The 22,009-nt window shown below is 42.5% G+C and overlaps 1 protein-coding gene across 6 annotated transcripts in view; it reads left to right on the forward strand.

Annotated features, from left to right (window-relative positions):
* The window catches only part of RPTOR (regulatory associated protein of MTOR complex 1), a 313,806-nt gene that overhangs the window by 192,268 nt on the left and 99,529 nt on the right, over nucleotides 1-22,009 (forward strand). For all 6 annotated transcript variants that reach the window (XM_073312077.2, XM_073312081.2, XM_073312080.2 and 3 more), the window contains 4 exons: nucleotides 7,801-7,876; nucleotides 15,420-15,521; nucleotides 19,287-19,370; nucleotides 21,328-21,438. In XM_073312077.2, the coding sequence (XP_073168178.1) occupies nucleotides 7,801-7,876; nucleotides 15,420-15,521; nucleotides 19,287-19,370; nucleotides 21,328-21,438 (373 nt within the window). The remainder of the gene's footprint in view (nucleotides 1-7,800; nucleotides 7,877-15,419; nucleotides 15,522-19,286; nucleotides 19,371-21,327; nucleotides 21,439-22,009) is intronic.

A 22,009-nucleotide genomic window follows, 5' to 3' on the forward strand; every position in this document is an offset into this window, starting at 1 on the left:
GGTCTCTGTAACTGTGTTCTATTTATGTTGGTAAAGTATTACTGTGGGCTTCCAACATGGAACATTTTATTATCTCGCTAGAGCTAGATGCTCTATGCTTTCCATTCCCTGCTTAACAGCCCAAACTTTGGAGCACCTCAGAAAACACAAACTAAAGGCAGTTGGAAGAGATCAGGATAAATTATTTAAAAGTTTATAATACATTTCTAAACAAAATTGAAGTTAAAACACATGAGCACTTCCCTCAAGGGAGGGAGAGTTAATGACAGAATCCAGGGAGTCCTTTCTTGTTTATTTTTTGATGTAGAGTCATGCTGTTTTCCCCAGTTCCTTCAGAGTAATAGCTTTACTTTGTATTTCCAATGAGGGTGCCTTGTTGGACTGACTGATCAGTAAAGATGGAGGTGTTATGTACGGTTGGATTGCTTTCCTTGTAGACTTCTTCCCTAGGCATGCCCCCCTCCATTGCCAGTTTCATAAAAACAAATGCTCTTTCCCGTTGGGCATAGTTTGCGACTGAATGAACTGAGCCGAATGTCAGACAAGTGAGAAACTGAAAAATACCTGTTTCCCAAATTCACTGGAAGAGGGACAAGACTGGGGTATGTCCTCTAAATATTTGAAGCTGGGACATCTCTTTCTGCCTCTCTAAAAGATTATTGAAAACCATCAACTTTAGTGACCCCAACTTCTTTAATTAGGTTGCACCACAGCAGATCATGGGAAGTGATACTGTAAATTAACCTAGTCCCATTCCAACCCACTTCCTTGAAGTATGGCTCTGTTCTGAGGAGAAGGGCTGTAGATAAACATAAAGATAAATACATTCCCTGCCCCACAGAGTTTACTGTCTAAGAAACATTTGAATGTGAGATTCATTTGGGGTGCACAATGCAGGCCCACAAAAATAGTGGCTGGATTGAGCTACAGCTGAAAATCGTGGTCCAAAAATGTAAAATGGGCTTCTCAGTTTTACAGAAAACTTTCTTGTTTCCTTGAGTGAAATGTGGGAGTACATTCCACACTTGCATTTTTGCAGCTGAATGGGCATTAAAATAGGGGAATATTGTATCCCAAAGGAGTTGAGTCACTTCTCAAATCAAACCAATTAACTTATCTAATGGGTTTGAAAAACCTAACATCCCTGCTCAGTACCCACCTAGTTCTTGTGTTGAATATTGCTATAATCTTTATCAGTGTGGACATGGGAGCTAACTCCTACCAGCAATTACAAAGGCCATCAGTCATTTAATTCTCTCAGGTCTGTTTTAACTTAAACTATAAGAGTAAATCAGGCAGATGCCCAACTACAAAGTCTTCATGGTATATAGTAAAGAGCAGGTGACTTGCCTCTGCTAAGAGGCACAATATCAACTTACCTCATTCACAGAATAAGTAGGGGCAACAGAGTATAAAAACATGAAATCTAATTAAAATATTTTCAGGTCAAATAATGCATAGATGTGGTAATGCCCAACTGTTTTAGGAGACCACCTTGCAGCTATTGCATCATAGCTTCAGCACATTTGAAAACAAGAATAGATATTTGGATAGTGAGGAAATACAATAAAAGGGGGAAAAAACATAATACTGAGCTCTTATTCAACCATTTTTGTTCCTAACACAGTGAAAACTAATCTACAAAAGCACTTTGCGAACAGAAATCCCCATAAGATGTGAAGGAAGGAAGGAAATGTTATCCTGGGTTGGCTCTCATGAATCATTTCTAGAAGGGAATGGACCCCATCCCTGTCCGCCTGCTGCTCTCCAATTTATTTCCTGTTTGTGTGCTGAGGTGTAAGATTAGTTCAGAGAGTGTATCTACAAATTGCCTGCCTTCCCTGTCTCTCCTGGTAATCTGAAACCTTCAGTCATTACCTCTTCTCCTTAGTGGTCTTTATTTCCCACGGGTGTAGAACCTAAATTCTCTGGTTTCCCCACCCACATTTCGTCAACCATGTCCTTTTATCGTTCTTTTTCCGGACCTCTCCAATGCCCTTTTAGTGAAATATGTTTTTACCTGCACAGTGGGTTTGTTCTCTAAACAAAGACACAAGTAAAAGATTAGTAAATAACTTGCTAGTGTCTCTTTGGCAATTGGAAGTAATACAGTGCTGGCTTCCACCCGAACAGTATCATTTGCATGTTTTTAAAGTTTCAGCAAAGACATTGTTCTTGGGGCGGGGGGCGGTGTTGTAAGTAGTTGGATTGAGTGCACCCATGAAGCAGTTCACGTTAATTGGTAGCTCTCTAGACTGCGAAAGGCAGCCATATGGAAATTTGATATTGGTGATTTCACTTTTCAGAAAGATTGAATAATATTGGCTGATGTGGCTGCATTGATTTTTAATGATCTGTTTTTAGAAGACTAAAAAGAGATTTGGCTTTAATCTGCTAAAATCTGTCTTCAAATGCCGTATAGTTCTTCCTGATAAAGTGTTCGAAACTCTCAAGATCTGACCCTGCAGGGCTGCTCTGGACAAATTTTATAGGGGTATTAGTGCTCCTTACCTGAAATGACGTTGTATATGACCGTATATAAGGCCTGGTCTACACTTAAAATTCAGATCAACTTGGCTATGATGCTCAGGGGTGTGAAAAATTCATACTCCCTGAACACCATAGTTAAACTGATCTTAGACTAGGATGTGTCATCGGATGAATTCTCCCGTCCACTAGCTAGTGCTGCTTGGAGTGGTGCGTTACCTACACTGACAGAAATCCCCCTTCTGTCCCTGTAGGAAGCATCTACCCTACAGTGCTATAGGGCACAGCTGCAGGACCATACCTGTGCCACTGTAGGACCCATAGTTTAGACATGCCCTTAGTGCTGTGTCTCTGCAGTCTGACGACCTACACAGTGTCCTTTATAAGCAGCACATTTCAGACTGTTGTGTGTCTCTTCCCCTGACCCTTTCCATCCTCATCTAGTAAACCATAGCTTAATAGTTCATCTCAAAGGCGCTATGTATGGCTCCTCTTAATATTTGAAACTACGTCTACACATCAGTAAAAAAAAAACCCCAAAAAAACCATGGCACTGAGTCTCAGAGCGCAGGTCAACTGGCTCGGGCTCATGGGGCTCGGACTGCAGAGCTAAAAATTGCAGTATAGATTTTCGGGCTCAGGCTGGAGTCCAGCATCTGAGACCCAACCCCTTGTGGGCCAGCTGCAGGTCTCTTCTTGCAGTGTAGACGTACTCCAAGAGTCTCTTCTCTTAAGGAGGCCTCCCCGACTCTTTTCAGCCCCAACAGTTAAAAATACTCATCCTTTGGTCGGAGTCAAAGAATCCTTCTATATAATAATTACAATAATTGACTTTGCTTCTGCCTCAACCAGGAATAAATATTTCCCTTAATAGCTCTGTGTAACCATTTTGCCTACAGCCTGGGCATGTATTGAGCATGTGGGAACCATTTATTGCCTGTGCCTTGAAGCGGTTTTGATTATCTCCCGATTACCTCTTAATTATATTGGTAGCCTGTTGCCAAGTGGAAGGTGAATGTTGATGAAGCAGGCTGGCAGGGTTGGGGCAGTTGAAACAAATTCCATGTTTTGGATCAATGGAAAAAAGGTAGTTTTTTTCTTTTTAATTCTTCATTCTGAATGTGTAGATTTTTCTAATTGTAAGCAGCTGGTGGCTAGGCTAATGGAATGGAATCTCCTAGTGAATTGCTCTTCCGGTAGCATCTCTGCTTGGTAGTGCAGGGGGTTTATTAAGAGTTAAGAAGTTGTTAGAATAGGTAACTAAAATCCAGTTTATTGATTATCACCTCTAGTCCTACGTTTGCAAATGTTCCTTGACCAAGAAAAATTGCTTAGCCTATTGATGTTAATGCTTTGCCCATGAGCCATGGAGGAGCGCTTCTGTCTCGTGAATAAATTAGGTACCGTATAAGAAACTCTTTGGTGGTGGTGCAGCAGTTTAAGTCCCTAGCCTGTCATCTTAAAATGCCTGGGTTCAAATGCTAAATTGAGAAACGTATTAAATGAGTTTTGAAGAGGGTGGGAGGATAAACATTGCAAAAGTGCCATGAATCCCATGTTTCAGGAGAGACTTAGGCACTTTGGAGCATAAGTTCCATTAACATTTTTTAAAATGGAACTTAGGTGCTTCAGAAAATGTTTCCCTAGAAGAACAGCAGCCCATGTGACAAAACATCAGCTCAGCTGGTAAATGTTCAACAGAGATAGCTGTTCTGTATTTGGAATGAAGCAGGAGGATGTATCCATTTCATATGATGTTGTGTATGAAATATCAACTTTATCGCCAGTAATAAAGGAGGGTGCAAGGCAGCATTCGCTACTGTTACATTTTTTCAAATCAACAGACCCCGGGTAACTTACACCCAAGAGTGTGAAGGAACTAGCTGAGGGGCTCTCCGAGCCAACTGCCAATGTTAATTTGTAAGAAATCTTGGAGTACTGGGGAAATTCTGAAGAATTAGAGGTCTGCACATACGTTTACAAAAGGATAAAAGGGATGCCCAAAGGAACTATTGACTGGCTAACCTGATGTTGATCTCAGGTAAAATAATGGAATGATTAATTTGGAATCCTGTTAACAAAGAATTAATGGCTAAAAATACAATGAATGCCAATCTGCAGGTAGGTCTTGTCAAACAGACCCATTAATTTATCAAGATTACAGGTCTTGTTGATAAAGGCAGCAGTATTGACATAGTATACTTAGATTTCTCCAAGGCATTTGACTAAGTGCTTGTCCACACGGAGACTTAGTGTGCGGCAAACTGGGATGTAAATTTACAGCACACTAGACTGCCATGCATGAAAAGTTCTGTGGTGTACTTTGACAAGCCGCTATTTCAAAGCGAACTTTTAGTCCATGGTAGCAGGGCCATACAGTGACTTAGTGGGCTGTAGATTTACACACTGCCTCCAAGCGGACAAGCCCTTAGGACCACATGACATTTGTATTAAACTTGAATCATATGGAACTAACAGGACACACATTAGATGGATTAAAACCTGTCTCGCTGACAGACCTCAGAATGTAGTTGTTAATGAGTGATATCAATGAGCTGAGCTGTTTCTATCAGGGTCCAATAGGAACTTGGTCCAATGCTATTTTATATTGTTATCAACAAGCTAGACAATGATATAAAATCATTGTTGGTAAAGTTTGCAGATGACACGACGATTGGTGGTCAAGTAAAAAATGGGGACAGGTTACTATTCATGATCTGAATCACCTGGTTAAATGGTCACAATCCAACAAAATGTATGTTAATACAGCCATATGCAAGAAAGTACATCTAGGGACAAAGAATGCAGGTTATTACTTGCAGGATGGGAGACTGTGTACTGGAAACCAGTGACTTAGGTAGATAATCACCTCAACATGAGCTCTCAGTGCAATTCTGTGATGAAAAGACTAATGCAATCCTTGGATTAGCTTTTGCAGTGTGGAGTGTAAGGAACTCGATTTATTCAGTTTATCGAAGAGAAGACAAAGAGGTGACTTGACCACAGTGTCTAGGAATTACATGTGAAAAAGACTTTAAGTGGGGTGGGAGTGGGGCTTTTCAATCTTACTGTTAAAGCTGTAACAAGATCCAGTGGGAGGAAGCTGAAGTTGGACAAATTCAACCTTGAAATAAGATGTAATTTCCTAGCAGTAAGGGTGATAAAACATTGGAACAGCTTATCAGGGGAATTGGTGGACTTGCCTTTCCTTGAAATCTTTAAAATGAGATTAGAAATCTTTCTAAAATATATGCTTTAATCCAGTTTCTGAGAGAAATTTTATGACCTGTGCTCGTTGGGGCAGCTAGCCTTAGAATCTGTGAATCTTCCTGTTCATCCTCTTCCTTCATAGGCCTTTGGAACAACATGACTACGTTGCCCTTAACATGCTCATAAGACTTGAAGCTTTGCAATAAGATAAATATAATCAAATCCCATGCTTCAGGGCTTCAGCCCGTTGGCTGCAGGTGTCAGGAAGGAATTTTTCCCTTGAGGCACAATTTTTCAAATGTATTTGGGTGATTGATGCCTTACTCTGAAGCATCAGAGATTGACCACAGCTGGAGATGTGAAGTGGTACAGAGAATCCTCTTTCCTAAATGTCTGGCTGATGTGTCTTGCTTACATTCTTAGGATCAAACTGGTTGCCTGGGAATTTCCTCCAGGTTAAAATAGCAAAGACTTTAGGGGATTTACACCTTCCTCTGCGACATGGAGCCTTTCTCGGCTAGGGTCCTCTGGGTTTGTCTCACCTAATCAATTCCTTGCCATTTCAGGGGTCTCAGGCATTGGCCCCTTCTGTCCTCTGCCTGTGACACACAACAGTATGGTCTCTGTAGGACTGAAATGCTTTAGTCTAACTAAAGTAATTGGGATTAATATAGGGATATCTGAGTGAACTTTACTGACCTCTGATATGCGGGAGGTCAGAGCAGATGATCTAGTGGTCCCTTCTGGCCTTAAACACTATGAAAATATGAAAAACTTGTGAAATCAGCACTTTGCCAAGGATGATGCTGGTGTCAGGCATACTGGCAGTTTGGCCAGTGCTGACTTACCTCTTGCCTGAGTAACTTGCCTCATTTCAAGGGCATTAATTTCCCTTCTGTTATATACCCAAAAAAACACTGGATGTCTTTTGAGCAGTTGCTTGATAATTAGTCACTTCTGGTAGATTTCCGAGTCCCTCCCTCCATAAAACTTCTGTTACAGTGTAGAGCTTAACAAGAATGAGCCCTAAGATCTTTCAGCAATTTCCCTATGTTTTTCCTTGGCTCATTGTATACATATCACCAGCACAAATGTGTCTGATCTGTGTACAACAGATCTCCTTAAACAAGGTAGCCATGCAAAACTCAGATCAGAGTAGGATTAATGCAGATAAGACCACCCTTCAACAGTACATGTTCTGACAGAATTTCCAAGTTTAGAATTCTGAAGAGAAGCTTTATCATGACCCTGTCAGTGTATCCATGAGTTCGGACTTGCAGGACCTGTCAACAGGAGTAATTGATGAAGCATATTAGCATGCCTAATAGACTGGAAGCTAATCTTCGAAAGGACTTACTCAGCACCTTAAAAGTGTGTGCTTTAGGGTTATGTGTCATGTTAGAGCTGTGGATATTAATAAGACAGAAAAGAGAACATCAAAGTTCATTTTAAAAAGTATCTGTTCAAACAAGAGCAGGCACAGACTCGTTTTCTAGTTATGTAGATAGTTAATATCAACATTTCTTGAAGAGTTTTGTGTCTGCCAAACTGTGTAAGTACTAAGAAGCAGTCATACGGTGTCGCACGTGAGCAACAAGATGCCAGACTCCATCAATGCCAATGGGAGCTCCATGTTTTCGTTACCTTTGAATTGTGCTAGAAATGTGCCAACTAACTACAGGTCTCAGCAAGCAGAGGAGTTGTAATGTAACAAGTTCCTCCTACCAATTTACAGTCAGTCCAGGATTAAGTTATTTTTTCAGTTTATAAAAATACACCTGTTGTGCCTTATAAACACATGGGCCAAAAAGTAGAACATCAATACGTCTGCCTGCCTTTTAGATTACAGGGAATTTGGTCTTTGTATATAAGTAATATGCTGACTGCGATCGTGTGGTGTGTTGTGATTCTGGACTACGGCTGATGTCACCACTTTGCATGAGCACGAACTGGCCTCCTGAGAACTGAAGAGCTATTGCATATTAACTAAGTCAGTTTGGTATCTCTATAAGTTGTCCATCCTCTAATAATCAGCTGTTCAGACTTCTCCCAGTATTATAGACTCATATCCCAGGATGACCTGTCTCTCACTTGTTTCTCCAGGCAAGCTTGGGACCTCGCAGTTGATATTTGCCTTTCCCAATTACCAACAATCATAGAGGAAGGAACTGCATTCCGGGTAAGTTACTGAGGCATTGAAATATGCTGTGTCCAGTTTAAGCCATTAGTCAATGTTCCAGCCCTATGAAATCTCCTTTTTTACTAAGACTTGAATTCTTGCGCCAAGGAACTAGGACTGGGTGGAGCTTACATTTCCTGGGAGATCATAAACTACCAATCATCTCATTTAGAGGCATAGAATTAGGATCAGTTTAAAATCTTTCATTAGCCGATAACATTTCTGAATGAGTGAATGCACTTGAATTCAGAGACCTTACTTGTACAGGCATATGGAGTGATATGTGCAGATATACTTTAGAACTCTTTCTTATTAAGATGTCATAATTAAGTTGGGGTGAGGGTTTCTTCTGTTCAATGACAGTTTTTATTAGTTTAAAAATTGGTGGGGAGGAAGAAATTCTAACTGGCAGAAACACGTAGATTCTAGGTCTGGCCTCTGGCATTTCGGAAAACTCAGCAAAGTGAGCTTTCTACTAATACAGCACACCACTGTGATTTTTACAATTCAATAATTTTTAATAACCATGTAGAAACCTGCAAAAATGAATTGTTTAATGGAGGTGTCTTCAGATAATACGGAGCAAAGTCGTACTCGGTAAGTTTGGGGGTATTTTACACCATTTCTTTAAAACAGGAAGTGACTTGGTAAAAATGGTCTCATTAATGAGATTCACTACATTTGTTGTTGCCCTTTCACTTATCTCAAGCAGCGAAGAGCCTGAATGTTTTAACATAAAATTTGGCCCATATTCCTTTAGATGGGATGGGTTTCTCTTGATGTTCCTCTGATGCCTCCTGAATGGAAACCTTTTAATAATGACTATTACAGTCTGGTTGGTCGTAATGTTCTGATAGACTCGAGGATGAACTCCATTATAGTCACTGGAGGAAAGTAAATATGGGTTTCCTATATGGGATTATTTTGGTTTTTGAGGTACCTATGGCAGTTTTCAACTCCAAGAACATAAGAGACTCTGACAAAAGGAAAACCCCGTCTTTCCCAGCTAACGTTTTTATTTGCTCTTAACCCCAGTTTTCTTTCTCATCTGATCTATCTCCTCCTTTTCCAGGAACAGACGTAGGTGTTTTTTACTTTTTCATGCTCTGTTTCAATGACCTTTCCCAAAAACTTATTTAATCAATCTGACCCATTGTTTGAAATAGTTCTACCTAAATTCCCTGCCTACTCCTAGTTTCATAATTTTTAGATGATGAATGATACATTTAATTTTTGATTAGTGATAAGTTGTTGTCATCCATGTTTAAAAACAAATCTAAAGAAGCACTGATACATTTATACCTCACTCTGAGATTCCCAGTGTGTTTCTGTATTGTCAGTCTCTCTTGACTGTAAGCTTCTCAGAGTGGGATGGTGGTGCCTTTGGTAACCTCCACAGAAGATTATCTCCGCAGCAGTTTGACTGGACCTGAGAGGGAGCAGCTTGCTGTCAGAAAGGCCAGAAAGAAGGTGGGTATGTCTGCACTGCAACAAAACCCCCGTGGCTGGCTCACGTCACCTGACTTGGGCTCACGAGGCACAGGCTTTGGGGCTATAAAGCTGTAGTGTAGATGTTCGGGCGTCTCAGAGCCTGGGCTCCAGCTCAAGCCCAAACAGCCGCTCTGTAATTTTATAGCCCTGCAGTCCGAGACCCAGAGACCGAGTCAGAGGACTTAGGCCAGCTGCGGTGTTTTATTGCAGTGCAGAAATGCCTGGAGATTGCTGTAATCAAGACAGAAGAAACAGGTCTGGATGAAAGTTGAAGTGTTGTGGACAGAGATAAATGGGAGACAAACCGCAAGGCTTTTTTCTAGAGCTAGGATCCTAATGTAAGTTTATAAGAAAAGCAATATAGCTACATAGCAAAGCTGTATCTCAGCAGGTATAGCAGGATCTGATCTGCAATGCATCCAGATCCATTACAGTGACTGGCTGAGAGCCCAGTGTGGATTTATGAGAATAAAGTACTGCATTTGCTAGACTCCTTTTGTGATTGAGCTGGTTCAGAGAGAGTAACTCTGATGACAATATGCAAATTTGTGTGGTGTTAAACTAGCTATTCCCATGCAAACTAAATGGCCGTTAAAGTTGAAACAAACTATCAGAAGAGAAATCTTTGCCTAGCCCTATTGCAGGTAGTTTGACTTTCAGGACAGGCAGATTGAATAGATTCCAGAATATAACCTCAAATGTGTCCTAGGATATGGGTCTTGAATGATACTAAGTATCCAGGGTGTGGGGGTATAACTTTTCGTTTACATTTGGATTTCAGCCTTACACACACACGTGGAATAAAACCACTTTTTACAGTAATGCCCTTGCATTCCATGCATAGTATCAAACTGCATTTTCTCAGTAGATTTACTGGCTGAAGTTGTATCCAAGTGCCTGAATGCAGCACAAACACTTTGGCTCTTTTGGGGGTGAAGCTGGTAAATGCTCACCCACCCTTTAATCCCCTTCTCTTTTCTGTGCATGCTCTGTATTCTAAAATAGCAATAAATGTAATCGCCCGCATTCTGGCCTGCAGTGTCCCCTGCTATTGCAGTTCTGTGACACTGCTCTGTTAGTGCACATAATATGCCACTGTGGCAGTCCTGGGCTTCTGAAAACTGCCTGCTGGTTGGGCTGACTTACAGTGAAGAGTGGGCATGTTTCAGGGGTGAGATGAGATAAATATCCACCAGGGACTAGGTAAGAAGTCAGCAAACTCTATTCACTTTACAACCTAAGCAAGACAATCAGAAGTGAAAACAAGTCATCCTCCAAGCTCCAGTCAATGCCACGTTTTATGTCTGATGTGGCCAAGGCTGGCTGTATAGGTAGCAAGAGGAAGGAGGGTGTTGCTTAGTCAAACAGACATAAAGAAGGTGAAGCTTATTTTTTCAGTTTGGGAGGGGGTGGAAGGGGCTTAGCTTTCTACTGCGAAGCTTTGACAAATGATTGAAATGGAAGGACAGTTGAACATCCTTGATCCATCCCTTGTTTTCTAAATAAACATTCTGCTCTCCAACCTCTGCGACAAGGTTAGCTGCTGCCAGCCAATGCTAATCCTATAAGAAATTGTTGTTTAATGCAGGGCGGGGGTAAGTTTTATTAAGGTTAATCAGTCTGTTTCATAACAGGGCTGACAGAAACCGCAATCAGTGCCTCAGATGTCAAATGCTCCAGTGAGAGTCAGAGGATTACTGAGCTACCATTTGTACTCCTGGTCTTTTTGGCCACTGTGGGTTTAGTTTCCAGTCCAGCTCTGGATAAAGTAATTGATAATCTCTTCTTCAGGGCTGTTTTATTTCAAAAGCATATAATAAAAAACATAAGCCACTGACTTCTGAGTATTCTCCTCTAGTCAAAGCTGGAAAAAGAGGGTTATCTGCTTGGGAGGAACCTATAGTGTAGGCGCATTCTTACAGGGAGGAAGCACGTTGGAGTTGTGTGTGCATGCACGCTTGAATGTGCTTGGAAGATTCTTTTTCCCAATGGAGTTCTATTCTGGAAGATGATGTGTCCTATAGCTGGCCCTTTCTCACAGCCCATTTGTATTGCAAGCCTTATGTGACATAAGTTAAAAGGAATAGTTCTTCCAAGAGAATCTAGAGCAGGGGATCCTGCCATGCTGACTGGCAAGTAGTCATGAACCCCTCAGTGTCACAGCTGAGTTAAATGGCAATGCATTTTGTGCTAATGCTTTACATCTTCCTGGTCCCACAGGGATTAGAATTAAATCCCAGACAAATGACTGATTTCCCCTGCAAAGAGAAATTAAGAGTATTGAAAATCCATGAGTGTCAAGATGAACTTGCCCCTTTAAGCCTACCCCACTCGCAACTATCAAGTACAGACTGATGATACCCTGCGCTTACCCTATATAGCATTTTCCACCTGAAGATCTGAAAGCACTTTACAATGAGGAAATGCCACTTCCGGTGTCTCCACTTTCTAAAACTTAAGTGTGCACTGGTCTGATCTGAATGAGAGTCTCCAGCAGCCGTGAGTTGCTCCTGCACTTTGTGATGGGTTACTCCCAGCACACAATAACAGGATTATAGGTTTCAGAGTAACAGCCGTGTTAGTCTGTATTCGCAAAAAGAAAAGGAGGACTTGTGGCACCTTAGAGACTAACCAATTTATTTGAGCATGAGCTTTCGTGAGCTACAGCTCACTTCCTCAGATGCATATCGTGGAAACTGCAGCAGGCTTTATATATACACAGAGAATATGAAACAATACCTATTCCCACCCCACTGTCCTGCTGGTAATAGCTTATCTAAAGTGATTTCCAGCACAAATCCAGGTTTTCTCACCCTCCACCCCCCCACACAAATTCACTCTCCTGCTGGTGATTTAGAACAACGCTTCCTCAGCTCTCGTCCCCTAAAGCCCCTACTCTACTTGCGCTATATTGATGACATCTTCATCATCTGGACCCATGGAAAAGAAGCCTTTGAGGAATTCCACCATGATTTCAACAATTTCCATCCCACCACCAACCTCAGCCTGGTCCAGTCCACACAAGAGATCCACTTCCTGGACACTACAGTGCTAATAAACAATGGTCACATAAACACCACCCTATACCGGAAACCTACTGACCGCTATTCCTACCTGCATGCCTCCAGCTTTCACCCTGACCACACCACACGATCCATCGTCTACAGCCAAGCTCTGCGATACAACCGCATTTGCTCCAACCCCTCAGACAGAGACAAACACCTACAAGATCTCTGTCAAGCTTTCTTACAACTACAATACCCACCTGCAGAAGTAAAGAAACAGATTGATAGAGCCAGAAGAGTTCCCAGAAGTTACCTACTACAGGACAGGCCTAACAAAGAAAATAACAGAACGCCACTAGCCGTCACCTTCAGCCCCCAACTAAAACCCCTCCAACGCATTATTAAGGATCTACAACCTATCCTAAAGGATGACCCAACACTCTCACAAATCTTGGGAGACAGGCCAGTCCTTGCCTACAGACAGCCCCGCAACCTGAAGCAAATACTCACCAGCAACCACATACCACACAACAGAACCACTAACCCAGGAACTTATCCTTGCAACAAAGCCCGTTGCCAACTGTGCCCACATATCTATTCAGGGGACACCATCACAGGGCCTAATAACATCAGCCACACTATCAGAGGCTCGTTCACCTGCACATCCACCAATGTGATATATGCCATCATGTGCCAGCAATGCCCCTCTGCCATGTACATTGGTCAAACTGGACAGTCTCTACGTAAAAGAATAAATGGACACAAATCAGATGTCAAGAATTATAACATTCATAAACCAGTCGGAGAACACTTCAATCTCTCTGGTCACGTGATCACAGACATGAAGGTCGCTATCTTAAAACAAAAAAACTTCAAATCCAGACTCCAGCGAGAAACTGCTGAATTGGAATTCATTTGCAAATTGGATACTATTAATTTAGGCTTAAATAGAGACTTGGAGTGGCTAAGTCATTATGCAAGGTAGCCTGTTTCCTCTTGTTTTTTCCTACCCCCCCCCCCCCAGATGTTCTGGTTTAACTTGGATTTTAACTTGAAGAGTGGTCAGTTTGGATGAGCTATTACCAGCAGGAGAGTGAGTTTGTGTGTGTATGGGGTGGGGGGGATGTGAGAACCTGGATTTGTGCAGGAAATAGCCCAGCTTGATTGTCATGCACATTGTGTAAAGAGTTGTCACTTTGGATGGGCTATCACCAGCAGGAGAGTGAATTTGTGTGTGGGGGGGTGGAGGGTGAGAAAACCTGGATTTGTGCTGGAAATCACTTTAGATAAGCTATTACCAGCAGGACAGTGGGGTGGGAATAGGTATTGTTTCATATTCTCTGTGTATATATAAAGCCTGCTGCAGTTTCCACGATATGCATCTGAGGAAGTGAGCTGTAGCTCACGAAAGCTTATGCTCTAATAAATTGGTTAGTCTCTAAGGTGCCACAAGTCCTCCTTTTCTTTTTGAGGATTATAGGTTTAGATCAAAGGAGTTGTCTGAAATTGTAGGGTGGACTGCCTCCCACATCTATTCTCCTTTAGGAAGGGTGTGTGGTGTAGAAAGGTAATTTATAAAGAGGAATTTAGGAGTGTCTAACTCATTTACTTCTTTGCCTCTTGTGATGCTTAGTTCCTAACCTCATTCATAAAGCAGTCAGTGTAAATGTACTGTCTCTTTGCCTCTCACTTTATATTCTGTACACAGACACACATTGCAATCTGAAACAGGCACCAATAACCTCAGTCTAATATGCCACAAAAATGGCAAATCTCAGACTGTGAGTAGACTGTGCATTTCTGTTGTTGATCTATAGGGATGCCTAGGCGGTCACCCTGTTTATAGGACCACCAGAGTAACACTTTTTGCTACTCGGAGTATTTAGCACTTCCACTCCTCTTTTTTTGGTTATCCTTCACACCATTTCCCTTGTGTCTAGGCTGCTGGAGACCAGCACAGTTCTCACTACAAATGCTTGAAAAGGGCAGTGTAACTGTGGAATACCTGTCAGAACATAAAGCAGTTGTTCTATTAACTCTCTTTAACTCTGTGGTCCCTTTGAGTAGTTTTCTATCAGAACACAGCCATTGTTATTGTTTTTAACCCAGTGTATGAATATCTCAGATTTAGAGAAAACTCCCCTACATTTTTTAGATATTGCTACTCTGCACAAATTATCCACCAAATGTGATTAATTCCAGATTCCTTTGTTTAGGTTGGACCTGTGTACAGTAATCTCAAATGTTTTCCAAGAGCTGAGCAGTGTTTTCAGCCTTTTTTCCCCATAATAGCATCTCCTCTTGGATTCCGTTCTGTAGTACTCCGCAAGTCAGTTCCAGGCTTATTTCCCTACATTGCTACTATCTTACCCATTGAATCAGGGAATTCATTATTATAAATAGTTGTTTGCAGACTTGAAGCCCTTAGATACTCTGCCGCTCACCACCAGAATCAGTGGATGTGAGGGAATGAAGGGATTTTTTTATATAAAGGGAAACCCTCCATACAGCCCCAAAACTGCATCTTTGAATCACCCGCCTTTATCAGAGGAGCTGTAAGCCAGCCCAGGGAGCATGAGACAGGGGCACACGTCTTTTTCATTCTTGCTCGCTTATTTTTTACCTTGGACTTGGCAAAGGCAGAGTGGAACTGCCTCTACAGGAAGATAAATTACCTGCTGCTATCTCTACTCTGCATGTGGAAAACCATGTTCATATTTTCCAAAAAAGCTTTTTACTCAAGAGATCTTCTTCCCCCACCTTATTCCTCCTTTTCCCCTGCCCTTTTTTAAAACAAATGTTTATATCAGGGGAAGCTGGCATATTTCCTGTGCTTTGTGAGGGTGCACGAGATCAGTGTTTGAGAAATCCTTGTTAGTAGTCATGTGCCTTAATTGAAAGGAATAGCTAGGAACAACACACAATACTGGTTAATTGATGCCAAAGCCTGCAGTCTCACTTGGTCTAGGGCAGACAAACATCACACAGGTGCACACCCTCATAAAGAGGACAGCGCAAAACTCACTTTCCTATTCTCGTTCCAACAGCACAGCCCGTTCTTTGCTGAGCAGCTGACAGCATTCCAGGTGTGGCTAACGATGGGAGTGGAGAACCGGAACCCACCAGAACAGCTTCCAATAGTTCTGCAGGTGAGTCGCCTTGGCACAGGCCAGGTAGTGAGCTAAGCTAGCTGGCATTGCTGAGACGCATGGGCACTCATGAGTATGTGTTTACGTGCATGTCTTTCCCTGCCTGCCTAGTGCTATGCTCTCAGCCAGATGGTGTTTGGGTACATAAATTACGTGGGCTCATTCAGGACTAATTGAACCTGATTGTGTGTTTGCTAGACCCTTGCTGATAAAGACACATTTGTCTTCCCTCTTTGTCCCCTCACCAGTACACCTTCAGAGAAGCATAAATTCTTGCTGCAGTCTAGTAGCACTTCAACAGCATCAAGCTCCCTCGCCCTCTCCTATTCAGCTGTGAATCAGCAAAGCTTTTTCACAGAATGATGCACTTGCTGTCCTGCTTCCTCCCTTATCTTCCCATTGTACCTGCTAGTTCTGGGAGGCAGGGACATTGTCTTCTTTCTAGATTTGCAAAGCAGGTGCTGCTGCAGTCTAAGTGACTAATGAATGGTTCCTGTATCTGTCCCCTAACAGGGAAAGAGGGGACAGATACAGGAACAATTACAGGAGAGTGTTCAAAGTATCACACTGCAGGTGTATTGAGAAGTAGCACAAGCCTGAGGCTCAGAAGGCCACCGCTGCTCCTCTGCACTCCTTCCTATCTGCTTGGGATGGTCTGAGTTCATCTACAGAAAGGGAAAAAATTAGTTTCAGAGTGAACTCTGGGGAACCCTAGGGTCTCATCTTAAACCAAGTTTCCTGGGGAGCAAAGGCAGAATGCCCACCTCCACCCCCAGATGCATGCTCATATACCCCCAAATGCAAATCCTCATGAAGGCAGCTTTGGTCACCTTTCCCTTAGGTAGAAAAATATATATTCCCTCCCTCTCAAAGGAATGGGGTCCTAGTCTTCCACATGTCCAAGGGCAGCTGCTTTCCATCCCCATAATGGAAAAAGATTCACCTTCCCTCTGACAGCCACTAATGTGCCCCATGACAGACAGCACCATCAATCTTTCTGAGACCAAATCTTAATTTTTCTGAGCCTCCAGAGGCTGAGATAAGTTGGAAAAGGAGATGTGCTGTTTATCTCTGTCACTGCAATGGAAGCAGGCATTATGTCCACTGCCTTCCACTGAATTAGTTGGCACTAAGAAGCTCTTCTGGTAATTAATCTTGCAACAGTATTGAGATCTCACCTGGTTCAGGACTATGCTTCCATCACCTCAAAGGGTGAGACTAGGGTAGAGCAACATGGCCAGTGTAAATGTTAAAACATTGATATGTAAGGAGGGTAAATTTGTTCACACACTGCTTTATAAACGGGGATTGTTGTTTGAGTTGTGATGTGTCGGTGAACGATTGGGAGGGGGAAAGGTGCACATTTCAACCCCCTCTTGAATGCTGCGTTGCGTAGATCTTATGTCTACGGAACTGCACCCCTGTGGCCTAAAGTGGTACATTGCTGCGAATGTATCCCCGGAGAGAGGGACATGTGAGTGCCACAGGCATGGTGCCAGACGTGAAACCTGGTTCTGCCGAGGACAGGAAAACAGGCCTTTTGTAAATGGTCTTTTATTGACTTATAAAAATTGCAGTCCATTTAGAATCACTGCTCTCTCGGGGGAAGATCTGACAAAGCCAGATTTCTGCTTCAGAGGAAAGTGAGAGGAGAACTTTACAAAGAGAAAAGATAGCTCATTCAGTCTGAGTCTGAAACAAGCCTGAGCAGTAGATTCGTAATCCTTGCTGAGGCACTTCTTTTCCAGGCTGTGAAAGTGCAAATGGACAGGATTAACACTTGCCCCATTGAGGTAAATAGAGATGCAGAGTGAGTTTTTGTTTCGTGCCGTGTTGCCCTGTAATAATGGCAGCTGTGCTGCCGCATTGACCTGATTTCTTCTATCCTACATTACTGTGGAGCTTTAATGTTAAAGCCTGGACCCCGTTATCCATGAATTATCCTCCCATGCCTAGGCAGTGCTGCAACTTGCATGCTCAGACTTCCTTGGCTTTTTCAGATCCACTTCCCTTCTTATAGGCTTGGTGCTCCAGATTTGAAAATGCTGCTTGCTTCTAACCTTGAGCAGGGCTCTCTGTTGCTGGACAGCTATTGAGAGTTATGTGTAGTTGTTTGATCTAACAAACCAAACTGATTTGTAATCCAGACCTCCAAATGCCCCTGCAACCCTCCTCTTCTAGTGAGAAATAATATTGTATCCTTTTAGGGAATGGAGAGATTACTCTGGTGCAGCTGGTATGAAGATGCAGTTCTTATTGCAATATCTCCCTCCTGGTTTCTTTTAAGCTCATATCATTATTGTCACATGGCTCTTGTGTCCATATCACTTTTGTCTTCAGGTCATTGTGTTGCTTTGCTTCAGGAAAGTGGATGTGCATAAAAGAGACCCAGATACTTTTCTCAGATAATGAATTGCAAGTTTAATTAAATCTTGGAGATATTTTATTTTATACATGCTTCTGTGATATTAACAGCAGTAAGATACATTTGCATGCTCCTTTAGAAACCCATTTAAAATTGCATCTAATTTTTTTACTGTCTTTGACAGAATTTGTGGATTTATTTAATTCTTATGAAAGGGAATAATATGCACAGCATACCTGCTTGCAGCTTTCTCTGCCAATGCACCTTACACCTAACCTGCCCCACCCTCTCTTACTTTCAGTCCTGCCCTGCCCCACCCTCTCTAATCTCTGCTACTGTCTAAAACCACGCTCCCTGTTACTAATGCCAGGCCTTTTCTGAGCACACTGCTAATTGTGCCAAATTATATCGAGGTTTTATGGTGTAGACAGATGCCAGCTAGGGTGTGATGACCGAAGTCCTTTCTCTTTTGACCTATATTGGGACTGAAGCATTATTGAGAGGTGAAAGGTCAGTATGCTCTCTGTAGCCTCACAAAATGGAAGACCACCAAATAATGCGGGGGAGCGAAGGGGCAAATTGTGGAGCCAAATCAGGGAGCTTCTGCCATAATACATACTGGGGATATTACTCATTTTAAACAGAGGATTAAGCATTGCATTCCAAAATCTTACATCTGGTAAAGAGATTCACGACTGGAGGTCTCAGTCTGTGCATATTTCACACAACACTAAATGTAAGCCAGTAGAATTACTCATTATCGGCATCAGATTCTGTTTTAATGAGAGTTTTATTGAAGACTAATGTGACCCCCTGGCTTATATCCTTAGTCTCTTACATCCATTTGCCAAGGAAAGCAAAACCTTATTTCTGCTTCCGAGTTGTTTTAGTTAATGGGAGATCGGGGTTACTGCTCAACCTGAACACTTCCACTGGATGCCATCCTGCTCCTGCTTTGTCTCCTTTCTTCCCTCTGTAAATCAGTAGAGAACATTTCACAGCCAGAACGGCTGCTTCTAGCAGGCCTGGGCTGGATCGTTGCTTCTGTGCCTGAGAGAGATGTGAGCAGATGGGATGAGTGTCAGAAACCACACTTTCCTAGAGTTGGGAAAACAAACTGCATTTCAAGAAAAAATATTTGCGTGTGTCTGCATAAAACTTTTCAGAGGGGAGCATTGCTTCATTAGGAGATGGCTATTACCCAAATAGCACTGATGGGACAAGACTCCAGCTAGTCAGCTCTCTTGCCTTTCAACGTTATTCACAAGTTTGAAATTAAACCTTAGACAAGGCTGATGTGTCTGAGTGGGGAGCCTCTGTGAGGTCTTGTTATACTTGCCTGGCTGTTATAAGACTTCCTTTCATGGCATTAATCTTTGTTTTCCCCTCTCTCTCTGCAGGTGTTGCTGAGCCAGGTGCATCGGCTGCGAGCTCTTGATTTGTTGGGAAGATTTCTGGACCTGGGTCCCTGGGCAGTTAGCTTGGTGCGTACAATGTTGCACTGGCCCTTTGAAAGGGAGTGATTTTTTTTCAGTGTAGACAATATGGTCTGAAGGATGATTTATAAATGCAGGATGTGGAAAATACGCCCTGAGTTTGGAGCACGGATCAGTATCTTGACAACAGTCAGATGGCCTTGAGGTCAACATGAATCAGGTTGCCAGAGCTTAAGCAGGATTTGGAAGCTGCTGAGAGTCCTTTATCTTTAGTCCATGTCATCTTTAGTCCACGTTGTCCATGGTTTGCTCCTTCTCTTCCAGCTGAGATTATGAATAGTGATGGCTTCTGCGTAAAAGTACATGTGGAGACAGACAGCGTTTAATGGGCATATGAGACCTATGAAAATAATTACCCAGATGAAATGAAGTCTCTGAACCCAAGTAACAGTCATGAGCATTTCTTTTTGCTAAGAAACCAGTTCACCCCCAGGAAGTTATGGGATCAGACATATTTGTTTCACCTGTCCTTCATGCCTGGGGCACTTGAGAGAATGGCAGCTTGGATTGAGGGAGAAAGTCAAACAGCTGGGCTTGGTATGAACTAGCTATAGCTGGGCAAGGGGCAGTTTGGGGATAGTTAATTAATTTTTTAAATATATAAAAATATTTTCATTAACAAAGTAAGAGTTAAAAATGGCTGGGATGGTTTATAAACTGTCATATAAACTAAATTAAACATGGAACTAGCCAGTTGTCTATCATCCCCCTGGTCACTTGACTTGTATGCTGTATCTCTTTTGCCTCGTCCTTCATCCATTGGGTCTTTTTAGATTGTGTGAGCTGTCTAGGGCACAGACAGCTGCATTCTGCATTTGGAAAGTGCCTAGCACAGGGTGGGTAATAAATATGAATGGAACAGGAGTGTCACTTGAAATACAAATGTAAATGATTTCAGGTGCCTTCGGTTAACAGAGGGTGCTGGTGAGACTCTGACAGCAGGGAATGAACAAGTCCTGTGACGGGACCTTCACAGATTTTTCTGTTTCATCCTTCCCCCAGACCTGCTCCCACACCACTTAAGTCAGATTCTGTTCTGCACCTTCCAGAAGCATAGCACAGAAGGCATAGCCCTAGGAAGGAGGGGGTCAAAGGTGACTTTAAACTCTCTGGATTTCAAGCTGCGGTGGGGGCCAAAACATGAGCAATTCATGGGGCTGACTCGAAATTACTGTAGCCTCCCTTGTGCTCCTATGGCCTGCATTGTAAGCCAGACTCACCATAACAGTGTGTGCTACATCCCCGGGGCCTCCTTCTCTAGCTTTATACCGTGCATGGCCCAGGGCAGTGCAGTGCCTGTGATGGGAGGATTCTGCCTTGCCCCCTGTGCGCTGTTTACAGCCCTTATACATCACTGGTGTAGCATATAGGTGCTGGAGTAGGGGACAGAATTCCTCCCCTCAGGTTTATTTTGCACTGCACTTGTATAGACTATCTATAGTGACCACTCAGTAATGGTGAAATGCTAAACAATGTAACTAGCTGTGTGTGCTCCTGCATGCTATTAGTCTGTAATACTGTACAAGTCGCTTATTTAAAAGCCTCTCTGAGTGTGGGAGGCATGTATGATTTCCAGTGGAAGGACTGTAATTAATGAGCTTTTGCAATCTGTTTACTTGTGGGAGCAAATCGCCCCATCTGAGGGAGGGAAGTGGCACGCCGTGAGCCATGAAGAATCACATGCTGTAACGAATAAAAGCTGGTGCTAAATTAACTCTTCATCTCAGTGGGCCAAATATCTGGGGACATCCAGGAATAAAATCAGAGATAAATAACTACACAGGAGTCCCCTCTTTACTATACATGTCTGATATTAATTTCTACCATATGGGCCATAAATATGTAGCATCTATGTAAAGGGTGCAATTCTGACACCTGTCCAGCTCTCCTCCTGCAGTTGGTCTTGGGGACTTACAGTAATTTGCTGTTCTACCTTTCTCCCCAGGCTCTCTCTGTTGGCATTTTCCCTTATGTGCTGAAGCTGCTTCAGAGTTCAGCTCGGGAACTGAGACCACTTCTTGTCTTCATCTGGGCCAAAATTCTTGCAGTGGACAGTGTGAGTAATCTTGAACCGTTACTGCTCTTTATTTGTTTCCAGTAACATCCTTTATTATTATCTTCCTTAGCCAATTGCTTTAAAGTTAGAGGCAGACAGTACAATCTACAATGAAATGCAGGAGACTGGGTTTAAAAACAATGTATTCATTTAGTAGGAGTTCCCACCTGCAAAGTCACTAGTGCATTAGAGCTACCTGCTGAGAATTTCTGAATGTGAAATCCCCATTCATGCAGTGACAAGCCTGATTTGAAATGGCTCATTTGGCTACCTGCCCATTCACTGGACTTTTTACAAGAGATCACCAGCTCATTAAGCAAGTTATTCCCATCTGCATGAAGTGAAATGACTCTTCTCCCAATTTATCCCTCATTCATGCTGAAATCTCACTTTAATTGGAAGAAATTCCATTTTTCAATCATGCTTCTTTTTGTATAAGGGTGACCGAAGTTCTGTGGTACGTCAACACTTGACAGAGTACAGCTTGTAGAGTACAGATGCTGCCTGCCAGCTAGCACCAGTCGAAGCAGTAGTGTAGACAGGGAGGCATGCCTTAGGTGAGGAGAGTAAA

This window comes from Lepidochelys kempii, chromosome 14, assembly GCF_965140285.1.
Source record: "Lepidochelys kempii isolate rLepKem1 chromosome 14, rLepKem1.hap1, whole genome shotgun sequence".
NCBI classification, from domain to species: Eukaryota; Metazoa; Chordata; order Testudines; family Cheloniidae; genus Lepidochelys; species Lepidochelys kempii.